The sequence below is a fragment of the Pseudophryne corroboree genome, chromosome 5 (assembly GCF_028390025.1).
Source record: "Pseudophryne corroboree isolate aPseCor3 chromosome 5, aPseCor3.hap2, whole genome shotgun sequence".
NCBI lineage: Eukaryota > Metazoa > Chordata > Amphibia > Anura > Myobatrachidae > Pseudophryne > Pseudophryne corroboree.
Window position 1 is genome coordinate 648,413,875 of NC_086448.1, and position 25,004 is coordinate 648,438,878.

Sequence of the window (25,004 nt, forward strand, 5' to 3'; positions counted from 1 at the left end):
TGTACTTCACAAATCATACTACCTGGGTTATAACTTCCATGTATCATGTCTTGCCTACCAGACTACCAGTAACAGACAGAATATGTACAACACTACAGGCAAGGGACAGTACAATACTATGGTAGGTCGTGAGCACAATCCAGGATACAAAACGTAAAACAGAAATTACATGAAACACTAATGAGGGTTCAATGTACAAAAAGGAGAGTTATGGTAGACTTACCATTGTTAACTCTCTTTCTGCGAGGTACATTGGGTTGCACAGGGAAACATCGGGGTGTAGAGTGGATTTTGATCCAGAGGCACCAGGATGCATTGGGGCCTCCTCTATAACCCAGCCGCCAGGCATTGAGCTCCGTTTCGTTAACCAGACCAATGCAGGAGCAGGTAAAAGAGAAGGTAGATGTTAGTCACATAGAACCACATTCTCACAACAGGAGAAGGGACCAGCAGCTAATGCCTTACAAAAACATAGAAGCTAGGTGCATCAGGGTGGGCGCCCTGTGGAACCCAGTACCTTGCAGAAAGAGTGTTAACAATGGTAAGTCTACCATAACTCTCATTTTCTGCAGCAGGTTACATTGGTTTTCACAGGGAAACATCGGGGATGTCCTAAAGCAGTTCCTCAAGAGAGGGGACACGCCTTAGCGGGTATGAGAACCCGGCGTCCAAAGGCAGCATCCTGGGAGGCAAAAGTATCAAAGACATAGAACCTAATAAAAGTGTTCACAGAGGACCATGTAGCCGCCTTGCATAATTGTTCTGCGGACGTGCCACGGCGGGCCGCCCAAGTAGGTCTAACAGAGCGAGTAGAATGGGCATTAATAGCAGCAGGAGCTGGGGGACCAGCCTGCGCATAAGCTTGTGCATTCACCATTCTAATCCATCTGGCCAAGGTTTGCTTATTCACAGGCCAACCACGTTTGTGAAAACCAAACAAGACAAAAAGGGGGTCTGAACTCCTGATAGAGACAGTCCTCTCCACATATATACAGAGAGCCTGTACCACATCCAAAGACCGCTCTTTGGTTGAAAAATCAGAAGAGGTAAAGGCCTGAACACAATCTCTTGGTTAAGGTGAAAAGATGACACCACCTTAGGTAAATCACCTGGGCGAGTTCTAAGAACTGCCCGGTCACGATGAACTATTAGAAAGGGTGGACAACAGGACAATGTGCCTAAGTCCTACACCCTTCTAGCAGAGGCAAAAACAAGACCTTGGCCGTGAGCCATTTAAGGCCCACCGTCTCAAGAGGTTCAAATGGAGACTCTTGTAGGGTATTTAAGACAAAAGCCAGATCCAATCGAGTCACAGGAGGGACATAGAGAGGCTGAATCTGTAAGACACCATGAGTGAATGTATGAACGTCAAGTGTAGATGCAATTATTCTCTGAAACCATACCGACAAGGCAGATATCTGAACCTTGAGGGAGGCCAGACGAAGGCTTAAGTCCAGGCCTCTTTGCAGAAAAGACAGAATTCTGGAAGTTCTGAATCTGTATGCAGCATAATTCTTTTCAGCACACCAGGTGAAGTAAGAATTCCAGACCCTGTAATAAATCCGAGCTGAAGCCGGTTTACGGGCTTTTAACATAGTTTGGATGACCGCCTCAGAGAATCCTTTGGTTCTCAAGAGTTATGCTTCAAGAACCACGCCATCAAAGCGAGCCTGTCCTGGACCGGATAAAGACAAGGGCCCTGTACGAGGAGGTCTGGGCGCTCAGGAAGTAGAAGAGGACGTTCTGTCGATAGACCCTGCAGGTCTGAGAACCAATTCCGCCTGGGCCACACTGGAGCGACTGAAGTAGAAATCCTCCTTCTTGTTTGAACTTCCGCAGGACCCTGGGCAAGAGTGACACTGGAGGGAACACGTAGGGCAGCTGAAAGTTCCATGGAATTGCCAGTGCATCCACGAAGGCTGCTTGAGGATCCCTGGTCCTTGACACAATCACAAGGTTCCAGTCTTCGGATCAAGACGCCATCAGGTCTACGTCTGGTAGGCCCCACTTGTCCACGAGTTGAAAGACTTCTGGATGAAGACTCCACTCTCCGGCATGCACGTCCTGGCGACTGAGGAAGTCCGCTTCCCAGTTTATGACGCCTGGAATGAACACTGCCGATATTGCTGGCAGATGGCGCTCCGCCGAATGAAGGATTTTTGACACTTCCATCATAACGATGTGGCTTCGAGTACCGCCTTGATTGTTTATGTATGCCACCGCAGTGGCATTGTCTAACCGTACTTGAACCGGTCTGTTCTGTACCAGAGGCAGGGCATAAGTCAATGCATTGAACACCGCCTGCAACTTCAGAATGTTTAGTGGGAGAAGTGACTCCTCCTTGATCCAGCGACTCTGAATAGAGTGTTGCTCCAACAATGCACTCCAACACCACACCCCAACCCCACTGACTGGCGTCTGTTATCAGCAGGACCTAGTCGGGGATCCAGAAGGGATGGCCCCTGCTCAATTGCTAGTCCTGTAGCCACCAGGTCAGCAACAGACGAACCTCCAGAGTCAAAGTGATCATGTGTGATCTGATCCGATGAGGTAGGCCGTCCCACTTGGAAAGGATTAACCTCTGCAGGGGGCGAGAATGAAATTGAGTATACTCTACCATGTTGAATGCCGACATTATCAGGCCAAGTATTTGCATCGCCGAGTGTAAAGACACTCTTGGGCGACAAAGCAAGCATCTTAACCTGTCTTGAAGTTTCAGGACTTTTTCGGGAGACAGAAACAGTCGTTGACTGCGTGTGTCCAGGAGTGCCCCCAGATGCACCATACTCTGAGCTGGAACCAGCGAGGATTTCTTCCAATTGATGAGCCACCCGTGGGCTTGTAGGAAGCGTATCGTCCGTTGCAGATGACTGAGGAGAACATTGTGGGAGTTTTCCAGAATCAGCAAGTCAACCAGATACGGAAGGATCCTGACTCCCTGGCGACAGAGATGGGCCGTCATTATGGCCAACATCTTAGTGAAGATCCGAGGAGCCGTAGCTAGTACAAATGGTAGAGCCTGGAACTGATTGCGGTTTGCTATTGGCAACCTCCTCTGATACTGCTGATGTGACATGGCAATAGGTATATGCAGGTAAGCATCTTGTATATCCAGAGATACCATATAATCAATTGAGTGCAGTGTTTCCATATGGAACTTGGGACACTCTCACATACTTGTTCAGTGATTCGAGGCTGTGTATAGGTCGCAAAGACCCATTGGGTTTCGGAACTAGAAACAAGGTCGAGTAGTAACCTCTGCCTCTCTGGGCCAGAGGAACCGGCACTACCACTCCTGTGTTAAGGAGGGAACCCACAACCTTTTGTAGAGCTTGCGCCTTTAACAGATCCGAAGGGATTACCGTGGTGCAAAACTGGCGTGTACCTCTTGAAGGAGATTGCGTACTTGTGAGAGACAACTTCCCATGCCCATAGGTCTGAAGTGGTCTTTAACCAGACCTCGGTGAACTGCAGAAGCCGGCCTCCCACACAGGGGTCCCCCAGGCGGAGAACCGCCCTGTCAGTCTTGTCTTGTTTAGAAACAGGCTGACGAGCTGCCCAGGACTGCTTTGCCTTGGGCTTAGTGGTTTGGGGAGCACGAGATTGTCTCAGGTATGCCTGACCTTTTGCTTTCCCTTGAGGCCGAAAGGAACGAAAAATGGTACCTTTAGCCTTTTGTGCAGAAGGATTAGTATTTGGGAGAAAAGCAGTCTTAGCAGCCGCCAATTCAGACACCTTTACTTAGGTCTTCCCCAAACAAAATGTCCCCCTTAAAGGGGAGTACCACTAAAGTCTTTTTGGAGTCTAGGCCCACCTTCCATGACCTCAACCACAGAATACGGCGAGCCAGGACAATCGATGCCTTAGCTGCCAACACACCCAAGTCAGACGCTTCCTGAATGTAATAGGCGGCGGTGGTATTAATATGAGACAGGTATCGTCTGGAATTGTCAGATATATCCTCGGGCAGCTCTTCCTCTAATGCCTGACCCATGCTTAAATTCCTTTTGCAGCCCAAGTGGCCACAATAGTGGGTCTTTGTACAGCACCTGTAAGGGAGTAAATAGACTTCAGGCATCACTCCACAAGATTATCTGTCGGTTCCTTAGGTGAAGTGACAGTGGTGACAGGCAGAGTGGATGGCACCACTAGGCGGGTGACATGAGAATCCACTTGTTACATAACTGTGTAGGGAGAGGATAGCAAGCAAAGGCCCGTTTAGACATAGGGAATTTCTTCCCTGGATTAGACCAGGGCTCTGTCTGATGTTCACCAAATGGTCAGAATGGGGTAATAGATTTTAACCACCTTCTGCTGTTTAAACATATCAGTTTTCGTAGCCATAGTAGTGGAATCCTCATCAGCAGCGATTTGTAGGATTTGCTTAATAGCAACCACAAGGGCAGGGACATCAATTTGCAATGGAGAATTCTCGTCAAAAACACCTGATCCAGTGTCTGACAGGACAGTATGCTCCCCATCCTCTTCAGATGAAACATCTGAGAGATTTGTGGATTGTGAGGAGGAAGCAGCCCGCTTAGATGACCCAATGACACGAGAGTGACCTGGAGTAGATTTTTGCCTGACTAAGAAATGATTTAATTGCTGCAACTGGTTAGAAAATTTTTCCACCCAAGGCGGATTAACCATAGGGACAATTTGTGGCTGTAATGGCACAAGTGGTCCTATAGGGGGCATAAGGAGTTCCACCAGAATACACAGTAGGTTTGTGGACGCAGCCCAGGGTGGCTCCTGATTGGTTACAGGAGCTGCGGACTGACTGGGGGATATATGACACATAGTACACAGACCATCATACACAGCTTCCCCCTCTGGTAATGCTCTGCATGATGCAACAGCGTCCACAGACTTACTGCCCTTCTGTTAGACATTGTACACAAATACAACAACAGAGCGACTTAGTACGATAAAGGCAGACAGAGTACAACACCTGCGAATAAATCAGTTAGTATGTGACTGTAGACACAGTACACAACACCAGCAATTAAATCCGGTATTATGTGACTGAGTACACAGTAGAATACACGTAACGGGTAAATACTGTGACGCACTGTATGACCCTGACGCACCTAGTCCCTTAGGGTACAGAAAATAGTGATAGATATATCTGGGAAACACTGAAAGTGAAACCACACAGCAGATACAGGTGCACACACAGTCACAGGCAATGCAGATAATTATTATGACAATAAGGGGCGTATTCTTTTAGTGCAGTTTTCTTCTGCTAGCCGAAAAACGGCACTAATTCGACATTAGTGCAATAAATTGCGGGCGTTTTCGTCCATTTTGGAGTCACTTTTCGCCCATGCCTTTTCATGGGTTTTTTTGTGGATGAATTGGCATGGGTGAAAAGTGACTCCAAAAACAGGCGAAAACACCAGTAAATTTGCCAAAACACGTGGATCAGCGGAAAATTTGCCAATCCACCAGGATCAGCGGCGAATTCGCCAGTCCACGTGGATCAGCGGCGAATTCGCCAATCCACGTGGTTTTCGTCCGTGACTGTTTTATCCTCCAGTCGAAAAAAACGGCATGGGCATTGAATAGGTCGAATGTAAATTCGACCTATAAACAGACCAAATGTGCCGTTTTTATCCTGGACAAGAGAACCGGCACTAAATAAATACGCCCCTATAACTGCACTGGACACTATAGTATATGTACAGACATATATATAACATAGCACGGTCCTAGATCGGAGGTATATCTCAGTAGTGTTCACTCTAGGCTGTTTTAGCAAGGCGCCGCGCCCTGCCCGTTTTTTTGTAGCAGGCAAAACCCGCCCTGCCCCTTTTGCGGCGCCCTGCTAGAACAGCCGCCCGCTCACTGCCCTCCCGGCATGTATAGATGCCATGCGTGGGAGAGGGCTGGGGGAAGCCCAGCACCGACGGAGGTACTGGGCACGCCCCCAACAGTGACGTCGCCGGCCACAGACGCTCTCTATAGTAGAGTCTGTGGGCCGCACCGCCCCTAAAATGACGTCGGCGTGGCCACGCCCCCTAATTTGCGTGGCCGCGCCCCCATTTCGGGCGCGCGCACATGTGCCCCCGGAGTCCGGCCGCCCTGCCCCTTTTCACTCCTAGAGTGAACACTATTTCAGAATACTCATACAATATATCCTGTAATAGGTACACTTTTTCTTAACTAACGCGGTCTGTATAAAGACATGTAGAATACTCAAGTGTTTGTAAAGTCAAAGCGCTGTATACAGGCGGCTTTACAAGGGAGACCTTGCCCTGCAGTCCTTGAGACCAGCCGCAACTATGCTTAGAAAATGGCATCAGGCGTCTCAGTCAGGGAGTGAGGGATAGTGTGAGGCAGCTCCAGGGTGGGAAAATCTGCAGTAGAGGGCGCCCTGGGCCGGGGAGAGGCTACAGGTCAAGCGCCGGCTGCCCTAGGCTGGACTGCCACCTGAGGTACTAGTGAGCCTTATTAAATGGGGCCTTCGTACACCCGACCTGTGCTCTATTGCCCTGGTGGTCTAGTGGGGTCCCTGCTCGGTGACAGTGTTCATGCCAGCGCTGCCACCCGTCTCCCTAGGCTGCGGATGGAACGTGATTTAATGGAGGGGTCCCGCCTGGGGGTCCCTCTTACCTCCTCCCCGTAGCAGCCACGCGAACCAGGAGAGAGACTGCGAACGTATGCCTAAAGCCGGAGCGTCTCCACCGTATGTGGGAACAGGCCCCGGGAGTGTGCAATGCCACTTGGGAGGTGATGGAGCTGCAGTGCTGAAGTGTCACCATGACATACAGCTCTGACAGCCCAGTTCTGAAGAAATTTTCTGTCAGAAAAAGCTTTTTCAGGGATGCCCAGTGCAGCCCACCTGTTAAGTGACCTGCTGCTGCATACACCAACTGAAACTGAGCTCACAGTGCCTGGAGGTGGGGTTATAGAGGAGGCCCCGATGCATCCTGGGACAGCCTAAAGCCTTAGCCTGTTGGTGCCTCTGGATCAAGATCCATTCTACACCCCGATGTTTCCCTGTGGAAACCAATGTAACCTGCTGCAGAAATACAAGATAATCCTAATGTCAGTCTCGCACAATTATGTACACAACACACTACTGTCACAAGTCAGACACTCACAATACACAGCACGGTATTCTACCCAGCAATGCTACTATCAGTTACAACCTACAATAAACACAACACCTGCATTTTGCAGCCACTTACTCCGGAATGCCACTAAACACAATACAGACAATCCTATAAATTGTAATATACTGCCACCAGTAACAATACTTGGCTACATATAAAACTATACTGCTGCTGCACAACACAATACAGACACCAATGCTGTAACCTACACTACAAGCCTCACAGTAATGATGCTCACACAATACGGACACCTACACAACAATATTAGAAGAAAACCGTCACCCGTACAATGCTAAAACTACAGTGCCACTAATAATTACCCAACACGTCATGCCACAAATCACAAGACACAGCCAGTGCACACAACACTGACAGCCATGCAGTACTATTGCCTGAATTACATTTCCAACTCACACTATCTTTTACTAAACAATATTATTTTGCCCAAGTCCAGGTAGCAGAGCACAGCATATAAGGTTAAATGTAAAAGGGTAGTCTGTATTGTGTTGTCCTCGTCCTACCAAGTCTGTTGTTTTATTTCTGGGTGTTGAACCTAAAATATGTCTATTTACAGAAGTGCCCTCATACATCCAGCCTCAATACGCCATGCTACTACTGTCAGGCGTCTCTTTTTGGCGAAAATGTTTCTTAGGGCACACGACGAGACTGTGCTGATTAATTTGATATATCTCTGTGTGATTGAGTCTGTATACGGGGCAGAACAGAGCTTGTATTGGAAAAAAGCTGCTGCTGCTACATTGTAGCACTATGTGTGCAGATTCAGAGACTCCGTGGCACACACATATAAAAGTGACATATCAAATTAATTAGCACAGTCTCCTTGTGTGTCCTAGTTGCATTATGTTGCAAATAAGACATATTAATCAGCAAAATAAAGAAGCAAAAAAGACGTCAGACGCTTGTAGAGTCTCACGCAAACTGGCATGCCAAGAGGGGCTGTTTGGCGTGAGTGCAGCAAAGATATATGAGGACTTATCCTCATTTGTCAAGTTACACTGTTACTATATGTATAGTTTGTACAGTGCTGTGGAGCCTTTGTGGCACCTAATACATGAAAAAAAAACAAATAAGGTATGGCAAAAAATTCTCCTTTCACTATGTATAATCTGATAACTTCACAGCTGAAAAATATGTTCAGTCATATTCTCTCTCTGATCTGGAATTTGTAAACGAAACAATTCATATTTAGCATGTACTCACCTGGCCTGCTTTACTAAAACGATGTCCTGCTAGTATCATGTGGAAAGCAAACTTCCTCACCATCGGGATCTTCATGTTTATAAAGCAGTGAGCAGCTTGCTCAAGAAGAAGTGCACTCCGGAGGTCTGAGTCCTACGGTCAAATAATCAGAATTAAAATATTATTTGAATACGTGGATCAGAAACAGTCACTCAGTAGGATAAGGTCATGTCACCAGTGGTGGGTTACTAACCAGTTTTTGGAATCGGTCTAACAGAGTGCTTTATCTTAGGGTAAAAGTATTAAAAAAATTCAAGCAATGTACTATTTGCTCTGTGGGTGGCACAGCATGGGGCTTCTATTCACTAATATCAGACCATGGAACATGCTTGTTGTGAGAGGCAGAAAGGGCCTTGCATTAGGAGGAGGTGCAGGTCCTGAGATGCCATATGAAGCATTATGGGGTTGCTCCAAGGTAGGTAGCTCTTAGCTTAGATATATTGTAGCAGGGAGCCATTATCATGGGGCTCCTTGCTGGTTAATCATAGACCTAGATTGGGGTAATGGAGGTGTGGGATGTGGTGCCACTGGATTGGCTGAACTGGATGGCTTTAGTGTGGCATACCCTTACACTTTATTAACACTTATGATATACTAATTTCTTTAACAGTATTTCTTATTTTAATTACATCTCATTTTTGTATCACTTTCTCTATAGCTTCGGCTTCTTAACACTAATCTATTAACATAGTTTTTTCACTGGTATGCTGTCCTGGGCTGTCTGGCTTATGCTGATTTTTGGGGTGCCACGCCCTGCACCTAGATATAGCGCTAGGGACCCCCAATATATACAGAGAGGTCTTGATGCGGCTTGGGGGCTTATACATACATTTGCACAGATATATGTAACCAAGATCTCTGAATTCTAAGATATTATATGGGATTTAAATCTGGTTACTGCTATTATTTAGGGTGCTGGGGAAAACAAAATGTGGTTTTATTTCCTGCTTAGAAAAACCCCTCCCTTTCAAGCACCTGAATGATATCACTAAGGTAATTGAGCATCTGCCACTATATACTGTATTTGCATGGAACATGGATGTTGACCTCAGAATAGTAATTTATTACTCACTATGGGCATGCTCTGCCTTTAAATCAAACTCTGTACTTTCCTCAAGTATCGTATGGTCCCCAAGCTCAGTTTGTTTTATTGTGCAACTAGGATGCAGTGAGTTAGAGTAAATCATTCTTTACATTGATCCACAAATCATAACTAAGATTTCCATTTAGACTGTACGGAAACACTGTCACCTCCTGTATAGGATATAAAACTGCCTACGAAATACTCTACGATAGTAAACACACTTCAACAGGGACATATTTACTTTATTTTTTCATGTTACTGAATGCAACGTTACCAATTTGTATCATGATACTCAATATTTCATATATATATATATATATATATATATATATATATATATATATATATATATACATACATACATACACACAAACATATATACACACACACACACACACACACACACACATATACACACACATACTGTATACACTCACTACAGTTTAGGTGAATGCTGACGCATGCCACACAGATCGTTTCTATTGGGAAAGCACCACTACTGCGTAGGAAGCACTTGATGAGCCTTGAAACGTCGTTCTATAAAAAGCAACTGCTTTTCTTGAAAAAGTCCGGAGGAGTGCCGCCTGTTCCTTTCTGCATTGGGGGGACACCTGCATCTGTATATATACCTGACCTAATTCAGCAAAAATAAAGTAAACATTGCATATAACCCGGAAATTATTATAAACCACACTCAAATAAGGAATACCATCATTAGTAATCTCTGTAAAGTTTTTAATGAATCAGAGTGGATTAAATCCATGAGAACTTCCGGTGGGCTGACTTAACACTCGGACGATTTAGGCTCTCTTCCAGCGGCTGATTTACCACCTGGTTGCGACTACATCCTAGGCCCCCTGGTCTCCAAGCCGCCAGACTGCGTGGGAGATGGCTGCCAACACTGCGGAAGCCACAATCCAGCTGTGCCCACCGGAACCCAGCCTAGAGGCTGAAAAGTCAAACACGCAACAGCCATCGTGAAATCTCAGCCATGGACCTCAACTCTCCTGTAACCGTCTGTCAGGCCCCCGACTGAGTCCCCAGCGGTCCAGTATCCTTCTGGTCATCTGCCCGCAGGTACCAGCCAGGAAGGGGGCTTTCATCTTCCGGCCATCTGCTACTCCTGTTCTCCCTGCCCTCTCGCGACCGCTAGCTTGGAAACTCTGCTGCAGACCTACACCAGCTTCCAGACAGGTGCCCTGGGTAGCCCCGGCGATCTGGAAACCTTTTGGACACCCTGCCAGCAGGTCCCAGCCAGGAAGGAGCCTCACATCGACCAGCATGTCTCCTGTGGTACACTGCAGCTCCTGGTCTCCATGACTGCAAAACCAAACTTCACTCTGGGTCCTCGATCTTGCTGCTGAGGAGCTGTCCCTACATATCTCTTATGGTTATGGTGTGCTTGCTCACTCAGCTCGCTAGTACACACCTAGAGGTTGGGGGGCACACCTAGACCACTTCCCTTTTGCAAAACTGAGTGGGTGGGAGGTTTAGTTCAACTATATTGATAACCAGTTACCTACTCATTGTGTCAAAATCTTAATTAAATTTGTATCCTGGAATGTTAAGGGTCTCAATACACCAATTCAGAGAGAAAAAAAAAGGTGTTGGCTCAATTGAAACGTCTAGCCTCTGAAGTGGCACTCCTCCAGGAGACACAATGGAAGATGGGAGACCCCAACATATTACAGATACTTGGGATAGGGGATTATCAGTCAGCCTCCTTTTACGGTGAAAAAAGAAGAGGTTCTTCTGCTGATTAGTAATAACTTTCATTATACTATTAACGATAGTTTACTTGACGCGGAGGGCAGATTTATTTTTTGAAAACTCCAGAGGGAGAACCAGTGGCGGATTTAGGGTAGTGCGATCAGGGCGAATGCCCCCCTAACACACAGCTAAAAAGCTCCCAACATCAGTGACTATACACCTTGCGGGACATAGCAAACTACACCTCTGGTTAATAGCACAGATCCAACAGATCCACTGTGAACAATCTGCCTGTCTACACCACTTAGCCAGCGACAGAACATTTTACCTTGGCCAGCACTTCAGCTGACGACCGAGCACACAGAAACTGGAGGGCATTCACTCTCCTGCTGGCCTCTGCTCACGCTGAGTTCTGGTCATGTCACACTGGTCATTTTGCAGCTATCACTCTCCATTTAATTTCGTGAGCAAGTCTTCCACAGGACTTTCTGATGCCTACTTTAGATATTCCAATTTTCTAGTAATTCCAAGGTGTAAATATGCACACATACAATAAGTTACAAATTGTTCCTTAACAGCAATGAATACACTGTACACACTGGGTAGTTATCAATTATATTTCTATAGAACACCATTTTCCAGTCATCGTCACGGAAAACATTCCAATGTGTGACAATACAGCTGAAGTGCTAATTAGCAGAAAGTGAGTTGACACGTCGCACCTTGAGATGCTGCACTAACAGCTGTTTCTGCATGTACACCAGCTGGCATGCTGGACGCTTGAAGACACTAACTAGTACAGCCAGTAGCCAACCTTCCCTGCAGACACAATGCATTCAGCTATGACACAACCGGAGGTAAAGCTTACGCGAGTACTGTTTGGCTAGTTCTACATGATGCCTTTCACCTTCAATTGATAAAACCATACCATTTATTTTATCAGCTCCCTCTACTTTTAATGCTGCTTCACAATTATTTATATTACAGTACTGTAAAGAGAGTCCACAGGGACATTCACTCACTCCAAAAGTGTATACAATTGTATCTAATAAATGTCTGCAACATACTGCTAGAAATACAGCAGGTGTGACAAATTGCATAGCTGCAGCTTAAGCTGGGTACACAAGGTAAGAGATCTCACTTTTTACTTGGTGCTCTTGAACAAAAGATAGAGTGCATACACACTGAAAGATTTTGCAAACTATTTCTCAAAAGATGAACAATATGCAGTATTTAGGCTACAGCCCCCCTGCAATTTAGGCATCCCGCCTGTAAATAGCCCCCCCCCCCCTCCTTCCCCCCAGTGTGTTGTGCCATTATGCCCCCGGGAGTGCCACAGTTTACTCACAGTCAAAGCGTTTCCTCTGTAATGTCTGTGATGACACAAATCGTTCACTAAAGCATTCATTCCAATACACACTGAACGATATGCACTATGTAGTGTACTATCTAGCCAAAATAGAGATGAATGTTTGAACAAGATAGCACCTAGTAAACAACCCAAGGGAGTGTGCATAGTGAGAGATAGAGGGGTAAATGCAATTGCGGTCGAATTCCTGAAAATGTCGAAAAACGGGACATTTTCGCCAAAAAAAAAAATTCGACAATGCAATTCAGTACTTTTCGTCAAAAAAACGGACTTCCCAAATTTGACTTTTTGAAATTCGACATTTGTCAAATTCGACATTTCTGCAATGGTACAAATGCGGCAATTCGACAAAAGTATATTCAATTGAAGTTTGTAAATTCGACAACAGTGCTTTTAGACAGTAAATTCGTCATTTTCAATCCGCCACACTTTGCTGGCGGAATCTAATAATTTTTTTTAAAAACATGGGTTTTTTTTGTGGTTTTTTTATTGGTAATAGCATATCTATTTATATTAGAAGGATTAGGTACTTGGTTTGTCTATTTTGGAGGCACAAGTATTATTTATATATTTTTAAAAATATATATATATATATATATATATATATATATTTTTTTTTTTTTTAATGGAATGTTAAAAATCAGAAGAAAAAAAATTGCGTGGGGTCCCCCCTCCTTAGCATAACCAGCCTCGGGCTCTTCAAGCCGGTCCTGGTTCTAAAAATCCGGGGGGGGGGGAAACTGACAGGGGATCCCCTGTATTTTTAAAACCAGCACCGGGCTCTGCGCCTGGTGCTGGTGCAAAAAATACGGGGGACAAAAAGTGTAGGGGTCCCCCGTATTTTTTACACCAGCATCGGGCTCCACTAGCTGGACAGATAATGCCACAGCCGGGGGTCACTTTTATACAGCGCCCTGTGGCCGTGGCATTAAATACCCAACTAGTCACCCCTGGCCGGGGTACCCTGGGGGAGTGGGGACCCCTTCAATCAAGGGGTCCCCCCCCAGCCACCCAAGGGCCAGGGGTGAAGCCCGAGGCTTCCCCCCCCCATCCAAGGGCTGCGGATGGGGGGCTGATAGCCTTGAGAAAAATGAAAGAATATTGTTTTTTCCAGTAGTACTACAAGTCCCAGCAAGCCTCCCCCGCAAGCTGGTACTTGGAGAACCACAAGTACCAGCATGCGGGAGAAAAACGGGCCCGCTGGTACCTGTAGTTCTACTGGAAAAAAAATACCCAAATAAAAACAGGACACGCACACCGTGCTCTCACGGTGTGCGTGTCCTGTTTTTATTTGGGTATTTTTTTTCCAGTAGAACTTGATTGAAGGGGTCCCCACTCCCCCAGGGTACCCCGGCCAGGGGTGACTAGTTGGATATTTAATGCCACGGCCGCAGGGCGCTGTATAAAAGTGACCCCCGGCTGTGGCATTATCTGTCCAGCTAGTGGAGCCCGATGCTGGTGTAAAAAATACGGGGGACCCCTACTCTTTTTGTCCCCCGTATTTTTTGCACAAGCACCAGGCGCAGAGCCCGGTGCTGGTTTTAAAAATACGGGGGATCCCGTCAGTTTTTTCCCCGGATTTTTAGAACCAGGACCGGCTCGAAGAGCCCGAGGCTGGTTATGCTTTGGAGGGGGAGACCCCACGCAATTTTTTTTCGGGTTTTTTCCCGTTATTTCCCGTTTTTATAAAATCGGATCAAAATCCGTCAAATCGGCCGCTTTTCGACAGCGGGACTGTCGAATCCGTTTTTTATTGAATATGTTGAATTCCGGCACCCACTTGCCGGAATTCGACGGTCGAATTGTGTCAAATTAAAAAACAGGCGAAAAATTGCCGCGATTCGCCGGTAATTGCATATACCCCATAGTGAGTACACACAGTGAGATATAGTGCACTAGATTGCTCATTACCCTGAAAATGAGTGCTATAGACCAAAATATCGCAAAGTGTGTACCCAGCTTTACATGAGCAACAAACTACCTATTGAAAAAGTCACAGGACGTGACGAAACGCATTTAAAACTTTAACCCTTGGATAGAAACTGAGATTCACGACTACTGCACCGTGAAACATCAGTCCAAGCCTGTTCAAATTACAGAGTAGCTGCTGTCAAAGTAAGCAGTGGCTTAAGCTTCGGCACCGAGGACGCTTGGGGGAAGCAACGATCATCCGCATGCTATTGCCAAGAGCACTTGCTCACCAAGTGAGGGATTATAATTCTATTGGACCATGTGTAGTTAGTATAAATGATCGATATAAATGACAGAACACTCATAATACATATCCATTAATATGAAACATCGGATCCCAGTGATCAATTATCATCTATCCCAGTTGGAATTACTGAATTTATATGTGATTTAATATTCTACAGACACATAGCTCCTATTTGTTCCACTTAATCTCCAAACCTAGAGGGATTATCAGCATGATCATGCAATCCCATCTGCAAGAATATTAACAGCCACATAGTAACAATGATCCAAGCTGTTAAAATTGGCAGTAATTTACACTGTTACTTAATATCAGCATTGAACAGTCTGCTTCCGGGAATCAGCTCATACAGTGGTAACAATTGTATCTTTGAACTTAATGAAGCTACCATGTTCCACATCACATTGAGGGGCAGATTTATTAAGCCTGGTGAAGTGATTAAGTGAAAGGTGATAAAGCACTAGCCAGTCAGCTCCTGTCATTTTTCAAACCCAGCCTGTGACATGGTAGTTAGGAGCCGATTAGGATTTGATTGGCTGGTAATTTATCACCGTGCAATTTATCACTTCACCAGGTTTAATAAATCTACCCCTCAGTTTGTAATAGGTGGATGTATTTTTCTGGTCTTTGTTATGTGATATGCTAATTTGTATGTATTAAAATTATCTTTTACTAAACCACTGGCATAATTGTTTTACGTGCGCAGCCTCCATTTGTTGTTTAAACAAACTAAAGTTCAACCCGATTTACATAGCATTTAAGAACACTGGCACAGATACTGCAGATGTTGTTGGAATTCCACGCTCTACTTTTCTTTTGACATTTGTTTTTGATCCATAATTATACAAGTTCTGTGATCGCTAGCACACTTTCCAAGTAAATGCACAGCATATGCTGGTTTGTGCCAATTGTTTTGTTTTTTATATGTATGTTGTATTATTAATGACCTGTTTACTAATTGAGAAAGCGCATACTATTTCCATATTTCTATTTTTTTTTCAGTAATCGCACGATTCTCCAAGCTTAGGAAACAGTCTCTCACTAGTACATATACAGTAGCACCACGTGTGACATTTTTGTGTAACACACAGCTACCTTGCTCCATTGGGGCTGCAGACTGCAGCTGCAACTTCAAGCGGGGGAGCAGGGGAAGGGGGGTGCGGGGGGGGGGGTGCAGGGGTGAGCTGTGGATACTCAAAGTCAGCCCAAGGAACCCAGCTGGAGCGGATGAACGTAGTCTACCAGCAGGTAGGAACAAGCTCCTGCTGACATCACTACCTTGGATCTCACTCTCCCTGAACCTTTATGTCCTTCTGTTGCTGCTGCAGCACCACTTCTTGATGCAATCCTATGGCTGCGCAAGTGCAGTAAGAATGCCGGCTCAAGTTTCCTTTGTCACTGTGACAGCCAGCTTTAGGCTAGTCAGTGAAAGGGCTTCTTCTGACCACCTTATGCTGTAGGGCTGAGACCTATAACAATACAGGGATTCACCACTATCATGGGATGAACAAGAGAGACCACTCTTGTTCATCCCATGATAGTGGTGAATGATGGGAAATGCAGGGCCCAATGGAGTTGGGACTAAAAATGGGAGTGGGCGGGACTAAAAATGGGAGTGGGCGGGACTAAAAATGGGAAGAGTAATAAGTAGAGAAGTCCAGATTAACTTGTAAAAAACCCCTTCCCTAATAGAAAAGTCTGGATCTGCCCCTGGGGCAAACATTTCACATTAGTTAATCTGTACACTTTCATGGGCCCTAATGCTTCCTTTTTTTCAGAAGTTTACATCCGGCTCCAGTATTGGGTTGATGGACAACTGATTTTAAGTGGTTCTCCTGTACTGAACCAGTCGGATACCTGAGGTTAGTGCCAGGACAGCGCACCATCGACACTAACACTGCTACAGAATTCTTTCCACCTAATAGACCCCTAGAGCAGTGTTTCCCAACCGCGGTCCTCAAGGCACACTAACAGTCCTGGTTTTAGTGATATCCAGGCTTGAAAACAGGTGATTTAATTAGTATCTAAGTTATTTTGATTTAACCATCTGTGCTGAAGCCTGGATATCACTAAAACCTGCACTGTTGGTGTGCCTTGAGGACTGCGGTTGGGAATGCCTGCCCTAGAGGTACCAATACTCTACTGCAAAAAGCTTCACTTTCTATTTTCATCACCACCAAGGGGGTCATTCCGACCTGATAACACGCTGCTGTTCTTCACAGCGCAGCGATCAGGTCACTACTGCGCATGTACCGCAACGCGCAGGCGCGTCGTACGGGTACAAAGCGTATCGTTGCTGTGCGATGGATTAAACAAAGAAACCATTCGCTCAGCCAATCGCAAGGAGATTGACAGGAAGAAGTCGTTCATGGGTGTCAACTGACCGTTTTCTGGGAGTGTTTGGAAAAACGCAGGCGTGTCCAAGCGTTTGCAGGGCGGGTGTCTGACGTCAATTCCGGGACCGGACAGGCTGAAGTGATCGTAGCGGCTAAGTTTAGACCTACTCAGAAACTGCACAAACTGTTTTTGTACTGCTTGGCTGCACAAGCGTTCGCACACTTGCACAGCTAAAATACACTCCCCTGTGACGGGCGACTATGCGTTCGCACGACTGCTAAAAACAGCTAGCGAGCGATCAACTCGGAATGACCCCCCAAGTCTCCTCTATGATCAATTTTTGGTTCATTCCCTCTACCTCATGGCACAGGTTGGTTGGCCATTACCGGCATATCCCCTTCTCCTCTGAGGATTCTAAATCCTATTTACACCAACACTTTGCTAACTATGTAGATAACTTTAAACAAGTGGATGACATCAAGATATTTCTGGGCGCATACATGCTTCTGATTCGTGTACACATTATTGCGTACACCTTCCGTAAAAAGAAGTAATTCCAATCCTGCTTCCAGTCTTTGAGTGATGCTCTAGCCACAGCATACTTGGCCTTTTTGGCTGATGATATAAGGTAAAAAAAGGGCAGACTAGATGGCCAAGGTGACTCTTCTCTCCCGTCAAATTCTGTGTTTCTTTAATACCGTGGCTAACAGTCAGGCCTTTGAGGATGCTCAACTGTTGTACGATTCTCTGTGCACAAAGTGAGTTTAATTATCAAAGGAACAGATACTTCTGATGTGATAATAAGTCTGGGAAACACTTGGCCAAGATTCTGAAAACCCAACTTAAACCGATTTACATTAGTCATCTTCATTCAACTCATGATTCCCAGTTTGGGACCCCAATGCCATCTCTGATGTATTTTTTTTTTCCAGTTGTCTGACCTTGATAGGGACTCAAACATGGCACCGGTGACTGAAATGGAGATTTACTCCATTATTAAGGCCCTCCATGATGGTAAAACACCAGATCGGGACAGACTTGGTACCCAATACTATAACTTGCTCTCCCCTCAATTACCTCATCTGCTATATTTACTGTATATAAGTCCATCATGATTGATAATGGGCCCCTGTGGATTTTGATGAAGACAGAGTTTTTGTACTCCCTCAGCCGGGCAAGGATCTGTCCTTGGTTCAGTTATCCAGATGTATCTCCCTGTAAAATTAGGATTAGAAAATCTTTACTAGATTTAATTGCCCTTCGACTCCAGGCATTTCTTCCAAAACTACTTTTAGACTCTCAATTTTGTTGTGAGATGCGATGCAGATGAGGCTTTTGATAATAGTATGGTCCCTTGTATGCCACGTGCAAGGTTTTGGAGCAGTATGTATTTTGTTTTCAAATCCTGTACAAAGACCCATTGGCTTTCCTCACATACTCAACACCCAGCCCTTTATTCACCACGAGGGACTAGACAGGACTGCCCGCTCTCCCACCTTCTCCTTAACCTCGATGAAGACCTTTTAATAATTTCTTCAAAAGACACCAGCTGGCAGGGCATCACTGTAGGTACCGTCGAGTTTACATTTTTTTCAACATTTGGGGATGACCTTTTATATCTACACAGATTTAATTCTGTTTCAGGTCTCTTAATTAAACATGTCCAAAACTGAAGCATTTGCGCTTTATAAGAAGAGTCTAATATAATGAGTTGGCAGTTTTCCCTTTCAATGGGCTCACAAAAACCTTGGTTTGCATTTGCCTTTTCATCCCTCCCAAATTTATGCAGCCAGTTTCCCTAATTTAATTAAGAAAATGCAGCGTGGTTTTCTCACACCTTCCTCTCCTACCTGAGTGGTTGTCACTTGATTAAGATGGTCAGTTTCCCTCGGATACTCTATGTACTCAATATGCTTCCCCTTTTTCTGAAAAAAACAAATCTTCATTTAATTAACTCTGCTATGAGCAAATTTGTTTGAGCGAATAAACACCTATGCATCTCTCTATTTAAGCTCGAACTGCTGCCAGATTTTGTGGGAGCAAGCTTTCCTCTTTTAGGGATTCACTCGCAGCCAACTATGGATGTGCACTGGATTGGATAAGCAGGATTGATATTTACTGTATACTGATTACTCCATAGACCGGCGGTTTTGTATACATACAGAGATGGCTTCACTGAACATTAAATAGCCCTTCTCATCACGACATGTCGCAGCGTAACTCAGTAGCACCACGAGCATGTGTGAGATCATGGCTGTATCTGCATATGAAATGGTATGTTAGTGTTTTCCTAGAAAACGCTGTAACATACTAATTTGTATGCAGCAAACAAAAATGAGAAAGCGCTATTCACTTTGGTATTAAAAATATTTTCTTTACTAATATAAAGATCACAATGCTATAAATACAAACATGTACCGGCCGGTATGACAATTATAAAACAATTAATAACATGATTCCTAAATCATCACACAATAATATATTTCTATTAATCACCCTTAATTAATCAGAACTATCACTGCTTCCACTGGATGTATTTACTTATATATTGGTATTATCCTTTTATCTCAGTATGCATAAATTAATCTGCACCTCTAATCTAATGATTCAAAATATAAGAAAATCCAGATAGGTTTCACAATGGATTAATCAATAATTAGTAGGTTAGGCATGCATGCATTCCATTAAAAGACTGAAGAATGGATTAGTATGTTTCCAGTTCCAACTGCACAATGGGTTAATTTGTATCCAATAAGTCCCTTATGCATACATTTATTAATTAGAGGCAGTGTGCAAGAAAGATTTCTTCTTTTCATACAGAACCAAACCCTCCAACCACTTTCCTTTTTGTGGGAGGTATGAATCAGAATTAGTCGACAGTGTTAGATTCAGTCCAGAAAGAAATACATTAGGCAAATGCTCTCTATTAAGCCACAACCTTTAACCAGCCACTTCTCACACAGTTAGTTTGGTTAATTAGATGAGGCACATATAATCAGGTGAGTTGTTTATAGTGTGATACGTTTCCACAAGGACTAGAGTGCATTTAGCAGAAGCACTCACTAGCAGCTTTATCCTTGATGGCTGTTACAAATGCTAGCCTGAGTGATAAAAACACTCCTTCCCCTGTGCACTGGGGTAAGGAGAAAACAGTTCACCAGCCGGTATTGAGGGTTTATGAGCCACACGAATAAATGTAGCAGATGATGGAGAATGCTCTCCTGACTCACAACTCCTCTGGTATGCCCACAAACGCGTTTCTCCGCCTCAGGGTCCGTTTCAGCGGCTTCATCAGTGTGAAACGGACCCTGAGGCGGAGAAACGCGTTTGTGGGCATACCAGAGGAGTTGTGAGTCAGGAGAGCATTCTCCATCATCTGCTACATTTATTCGTGTGGCTCATAAACCCTCAATACCGGCTGGTGAACTGTTTTCTCCTTACCCCAGTGCACAGGGGAAGGAGTGTTTTTATCACTCAGGCTAGCATTTGTAACAGCCATCAAGGATAAAGCTGCTAGTGAGTGCTTCTGCTAAATGCACTCTAGTCCTTGTGGAAACGTATCACACTATAAACAACTCACCTGATTATATGTGCCTCATCTAATTAACCAAACTAACTGTGTGAGAAGTGGCTGGTTAAAGGTTGTGGCTTAATAGAGAGCATTTGCCTAATGTATTTCTTTCTGGACTGAATCTAACACTGTCGACTAATTCTGATTCGTACCTCCCACAAAAAGGAAAGTGGTTGGAGGGTTTGGTTCTGTATGAAAAGAAGAAATCTTTCTTGCACACTGCCTCTAATTAATAAATGTATGCATAAGGGACTTATTGGATACAAATTAACCCATTGTGCAGTTGGAACTGGAAACATACTAATCCATTCTTCAGTCTTTTAATGGAATGCATGCATGCCTAACCTACTAATTATTGATTAATCCATTGTGAAACCTATCTGGATTTTCTTATATTTTGAATCATTAGATTAGAGGTGCAGATTAATTTATGCATACTGAGATAAAAGGATAATACCAATATATAAGTAAATACATCCAGTGGAAGCAGTGATAGTTCTGATTAATTAAGGGTGATTAATAGAAATATATTATTGTGTGATGATTTAGGAATCATGTTATTAATTGTTTTATAATTGTCATACCGGCCGGTACATGTTTGTATTTATAGCATTGTGATCTTTATATTAGTAAAGAAAATATTTTTAATACCAAAGTGAATAGCGCTTTCTCATTTTTGTTTGCTGTATTCTATTGTGGAGGGGTTAGGATCATCCCTCAGAGTGTAGCCGCTCTCACTTTGGGTAGTGACAGCGCCAGGTGCAAATTTGTATTTTAGTTTGTATGCAGTTACAGCAGCAGTCGCACACAGAATATAGGCATGTCGCAAATCATTTTAATCAGCAGAAGCTGTTTGTGCGTCTTATTCGTACAGCGATTTGAATACAACATTTCCGGCACAAAACAGACGCCCGATGCTAACAGAGTTGCTCATTCACGACCAGCATCTCTCGCTGTTTAGTGTATTGAGGCAAGATGTATAAGGACACAACTTCATATCTCCCAACATTTCAGCACTGACAAGCAGGACTGTCTCCTGCCCCAAAAAGGTGGCGTGACCTAAATGAAAAGGGGCATAGCCTCGAGGAAGTGCCACAATCGCGAGTCACGCCCCCTTTTACCTTCACTAAAGGGGGGAATGACCAGCGCTCTGTGAGCTGCTGGCATGCCCCCAGTCCACCTCTTCAATGAATATTCACCGTTGCTGAGTGCAGGAGCCTCCCAACTCTATTTGCCAACCTGTTGCCAACCAGTACTACCTGAAAAAAACAAACTAAAAGATTTGAAGAAAACTCTCTGGAGCTCCAGAGGAATGCACCCGGCTCCTTGGGCACATTTTTCTAAACTGAATCTGATATGAGGGGAATAGAGGAGAGGAGCCAGCACACACGAATGGTTTCTTAAAGTGCCAGGCTCCAATGGACCCAATCTATACCCCGCAGTACTAAAGTACGTTTCCCAGTATCCACTAGGACGTTAGAGAAATACGCATTATCAGATTGCTTTAGATCAGTATTCGACAAATTGGCATCGTTTTACAAGAGCCAGGTACACTAAAAAAGTAAAGGCAATTGTATTTTTTTTTATGTGCTCCTCTGACAGGTGTAGGTGGGTCAGAATGCATACCTGCCACATTCAGTTTGGTTCCAGCCTCCTCCTTTTGAGCAGTGTGTGACTGTCACTGTGTGAGGTGAATGAGATGTAGCATGTCGGGATGGACTGACTCTATCCTGGGCCACACCACCGTGCCATCAGTGGGGACAGACAACAGCGATGATGATTAGCATTGAAATCTCGCCTGGTCTGATGGAGTTGCTGCAGAGCTACATGGTAGAGGTCCTCCAACAGAGGCCTCAGGACCTGGAAGAGTTCGCCGTGACTTGCAGGAGAACCAGCTGCCAGATGGCGCAGGAGAAATGGCAGCAAGATGGCGCACCACTATTGAAATATTGGTAGCAGACAATTGTCTAGCTCCTAAACTTTGAAGTTAGCGCCCAGACTTTACAATAGTTGATTGAGTCCCGATTTAGATGAACTACACGGTAGTATGGCTAAGTGGAATGGAGTATTCCCTGGTGTCTCTTTGCACGAAGTGTTGACAGCTAATATATAGTATGTTTAAATTCCCAGCTAGTATTCACCACATATGGTTACTACATAACCCCTAGGTTACAAAGTCTCACTGGAGCCATCCCTGACACTGTTTCAAATGCATGCTACCAGAGGCTGATCTCAAGCACTGCATATTGTCTTGAATTAAGGTGCAGTTTTTCTGACCGACTGTCCAGAACTACATTCAGTGTGATCTGGGTATCCCTATTGCCGTTAACAGATGCATGGGCACTTTAGAATTTATATCCTCCATTCCTCTCCCATGACTTTACTCATGGAAATAAACGTATTCTTGCTAAAATAGCGGCTGCTGCAAAAAGAGACCAAATGGTTTCCCCAGATGTCCCTAGCCTGCCACTCTCCTTTATCTCATCTATGTCACATTGACTGGACCGAAATGTCCATAGACAAATTTTTATTCACCACCATGAGGATAGTATTAAACAATAAATATACATTCAATGTGCTGTAATGCATTACCAAAAACGCTGGCTGTGGGTTTACATTTTAAAAAAAATACCTAACACTAATAGCAAATCTCTCTCTTCTTGCACTTGGCAGGGGACAATCCTAGGATTCTCCTAGTGGGGCTAAGCAGGAGACAGACCTGGCCTGGGGTCCTATGTGACAGTTACATTTAGTTGACTTATTATTTCTTTGCATGCACTTTGTGTATTTTGACTGCTAACTATAACAATATGTGTGGTCACATGGACTCCTTTTGATTTATCAAGTGTCTTGTACACTGGTTATTTCTATTATCATCTTTAGGATACATCCACACGTATAAATTAATAAGTTACATTTTAAACTCTATTTTCAAATTTATATTCTAAAGGGTGCGCCCAAAAAAAAAAAAAAAAAAAAAAAAAAAGGAGTCTTCTTTTCTCTTGTTTGAATTACATTTTCAATCAAGACACAAATGGAATAATCCCACATCACACATGCGCATCCACATCCTACTAAACGTTGCATATAGTGGAATATTTTTCTCACCTCACTTGTCAGACGGATCAAAAGGGCAGCAGATTCCGAATATTTACCCTGACTTTTTAAAATTTCAGCACTTAACAGGACACATCTTTCTGCCAAAACCATATTCCTGGAGTAAAATAAAAAGTTTTATTAAGACAGACACTGCCGAAGAACCAAATGAGACAAATTAGCTAGCAGTTGTGATTATAAAGTACACCATTATTTATTTATTTAAACATTTTATTAAAGCATTATATCACATTAAACACATGAAGTACCTTGGTTTGAAGTATAATAATACATATATATGAGAAGGGTCATGTCTACCATGGTCTACAGCAGGGATGGGGAACCTTCGGCCCTCCAGCTGTTGTTGAACTACACATACCAGCATGCCTTGCTACAGTTTTGCTATTTGGCCATGCTAAAACTGTTGCAGGGCATGCTGGGATGTGCAGTTCAACAACAGCTGGAGGGCCGAAGGTTCCCCATCCCTGGTCTACAGCATTACAAATGATTGGTGCATGTACATGGGGAATGCGGAAATCTACAATCCCTCATTGACTATATGGTCCAAACATTAGTCATGAGATTCCTTCTAACAGGAATGGAAGGTGCACAGAGTCCGAAGGGGGCGCAGTATCTCAGGGAGTCTAATCATTAGGTACTAAAGGGGGATCTCCCAACAGCAGCAGAGTCTCGAACCACTCCATGATTTTTAGAGAATTTCTAATTTTCCTTTGAAAATCTTTTGGGAGGGTAATAACATAGCTTTACCAAGTATCAAATATTGGAGACCTATTTCTCTTTATCTAGTCGCCTCCAACCAATCCATCAGAAAAATATTATGCAATTTCCCTTTAAAAAGATTTAAGGCCCCTACATACGGCACGATGCGTCTCCAACAGACACGGGACACTGGACCCAGCGGGGTGCCGGCATCAGCAAGTTCATACACACTTGCCAATGCCAACGGCGGAGGGGAAGGGATGGAGCTGGGCCATGCTGCAATCGGCAGCATAGCATCGTTCTCCACCTGATCAGATCTTTCTGCACGTTCAAAAGATCTGAGGAGACGACCAATGACTCATGGGTGTGCACATTGGCATCGTTATCGTCTGTAAACAGGGCCACGTCAATTAAAATACCGAGCCGTGTGTAGGGGCTTTAGAGAAGGTGAATGAAGATGATTCCATTTTGGCAGGACAGTCTTGTGGGCTGCCACACTAACAGCTAACAACAACTTGTGTCTT

The 25,004-nt window shown here is 44.3% G+C and overlaps 1 protein-coding gene across 7 annotated transcripts in view; it reads right to left on the reverse strand.

The window, feature by feature from the left end:
• TRAPPC8 (trafficking protein particle complex subunit 8) overlaps positions 1-25,004 on the reverse strand; it is a 324,404-nt gene that overhangs the window by 204,504 nt on the left and 94,896 nt on the right. For 4 of the 7 annotated variants that reach the window (XM_063923654.1, XM_063923652.1, XM_063923655.1 and 1 more), the window contains 2 exons: positions 23,773-23,878; positions 8,340-8,471 (listed from right to left, as the gene is read on the reverse strand). In XM_063923654.1, coding sequence (XP_063779724.1) covers positions 8,340-8,471; positions 23,773-23,878 — 238 coding nt within the window. Of the gene's footprint in view, positions 1-8,339; positions 8,472-18,943; positions 19,019-23,772; positions 23,879-25,004 lie in introns of all 7 variants that reach the window. The other 3 variants (XM_063923649.1, XM_063923653.1, XM_063923651.1) reach the window with 1 other exon arrangement.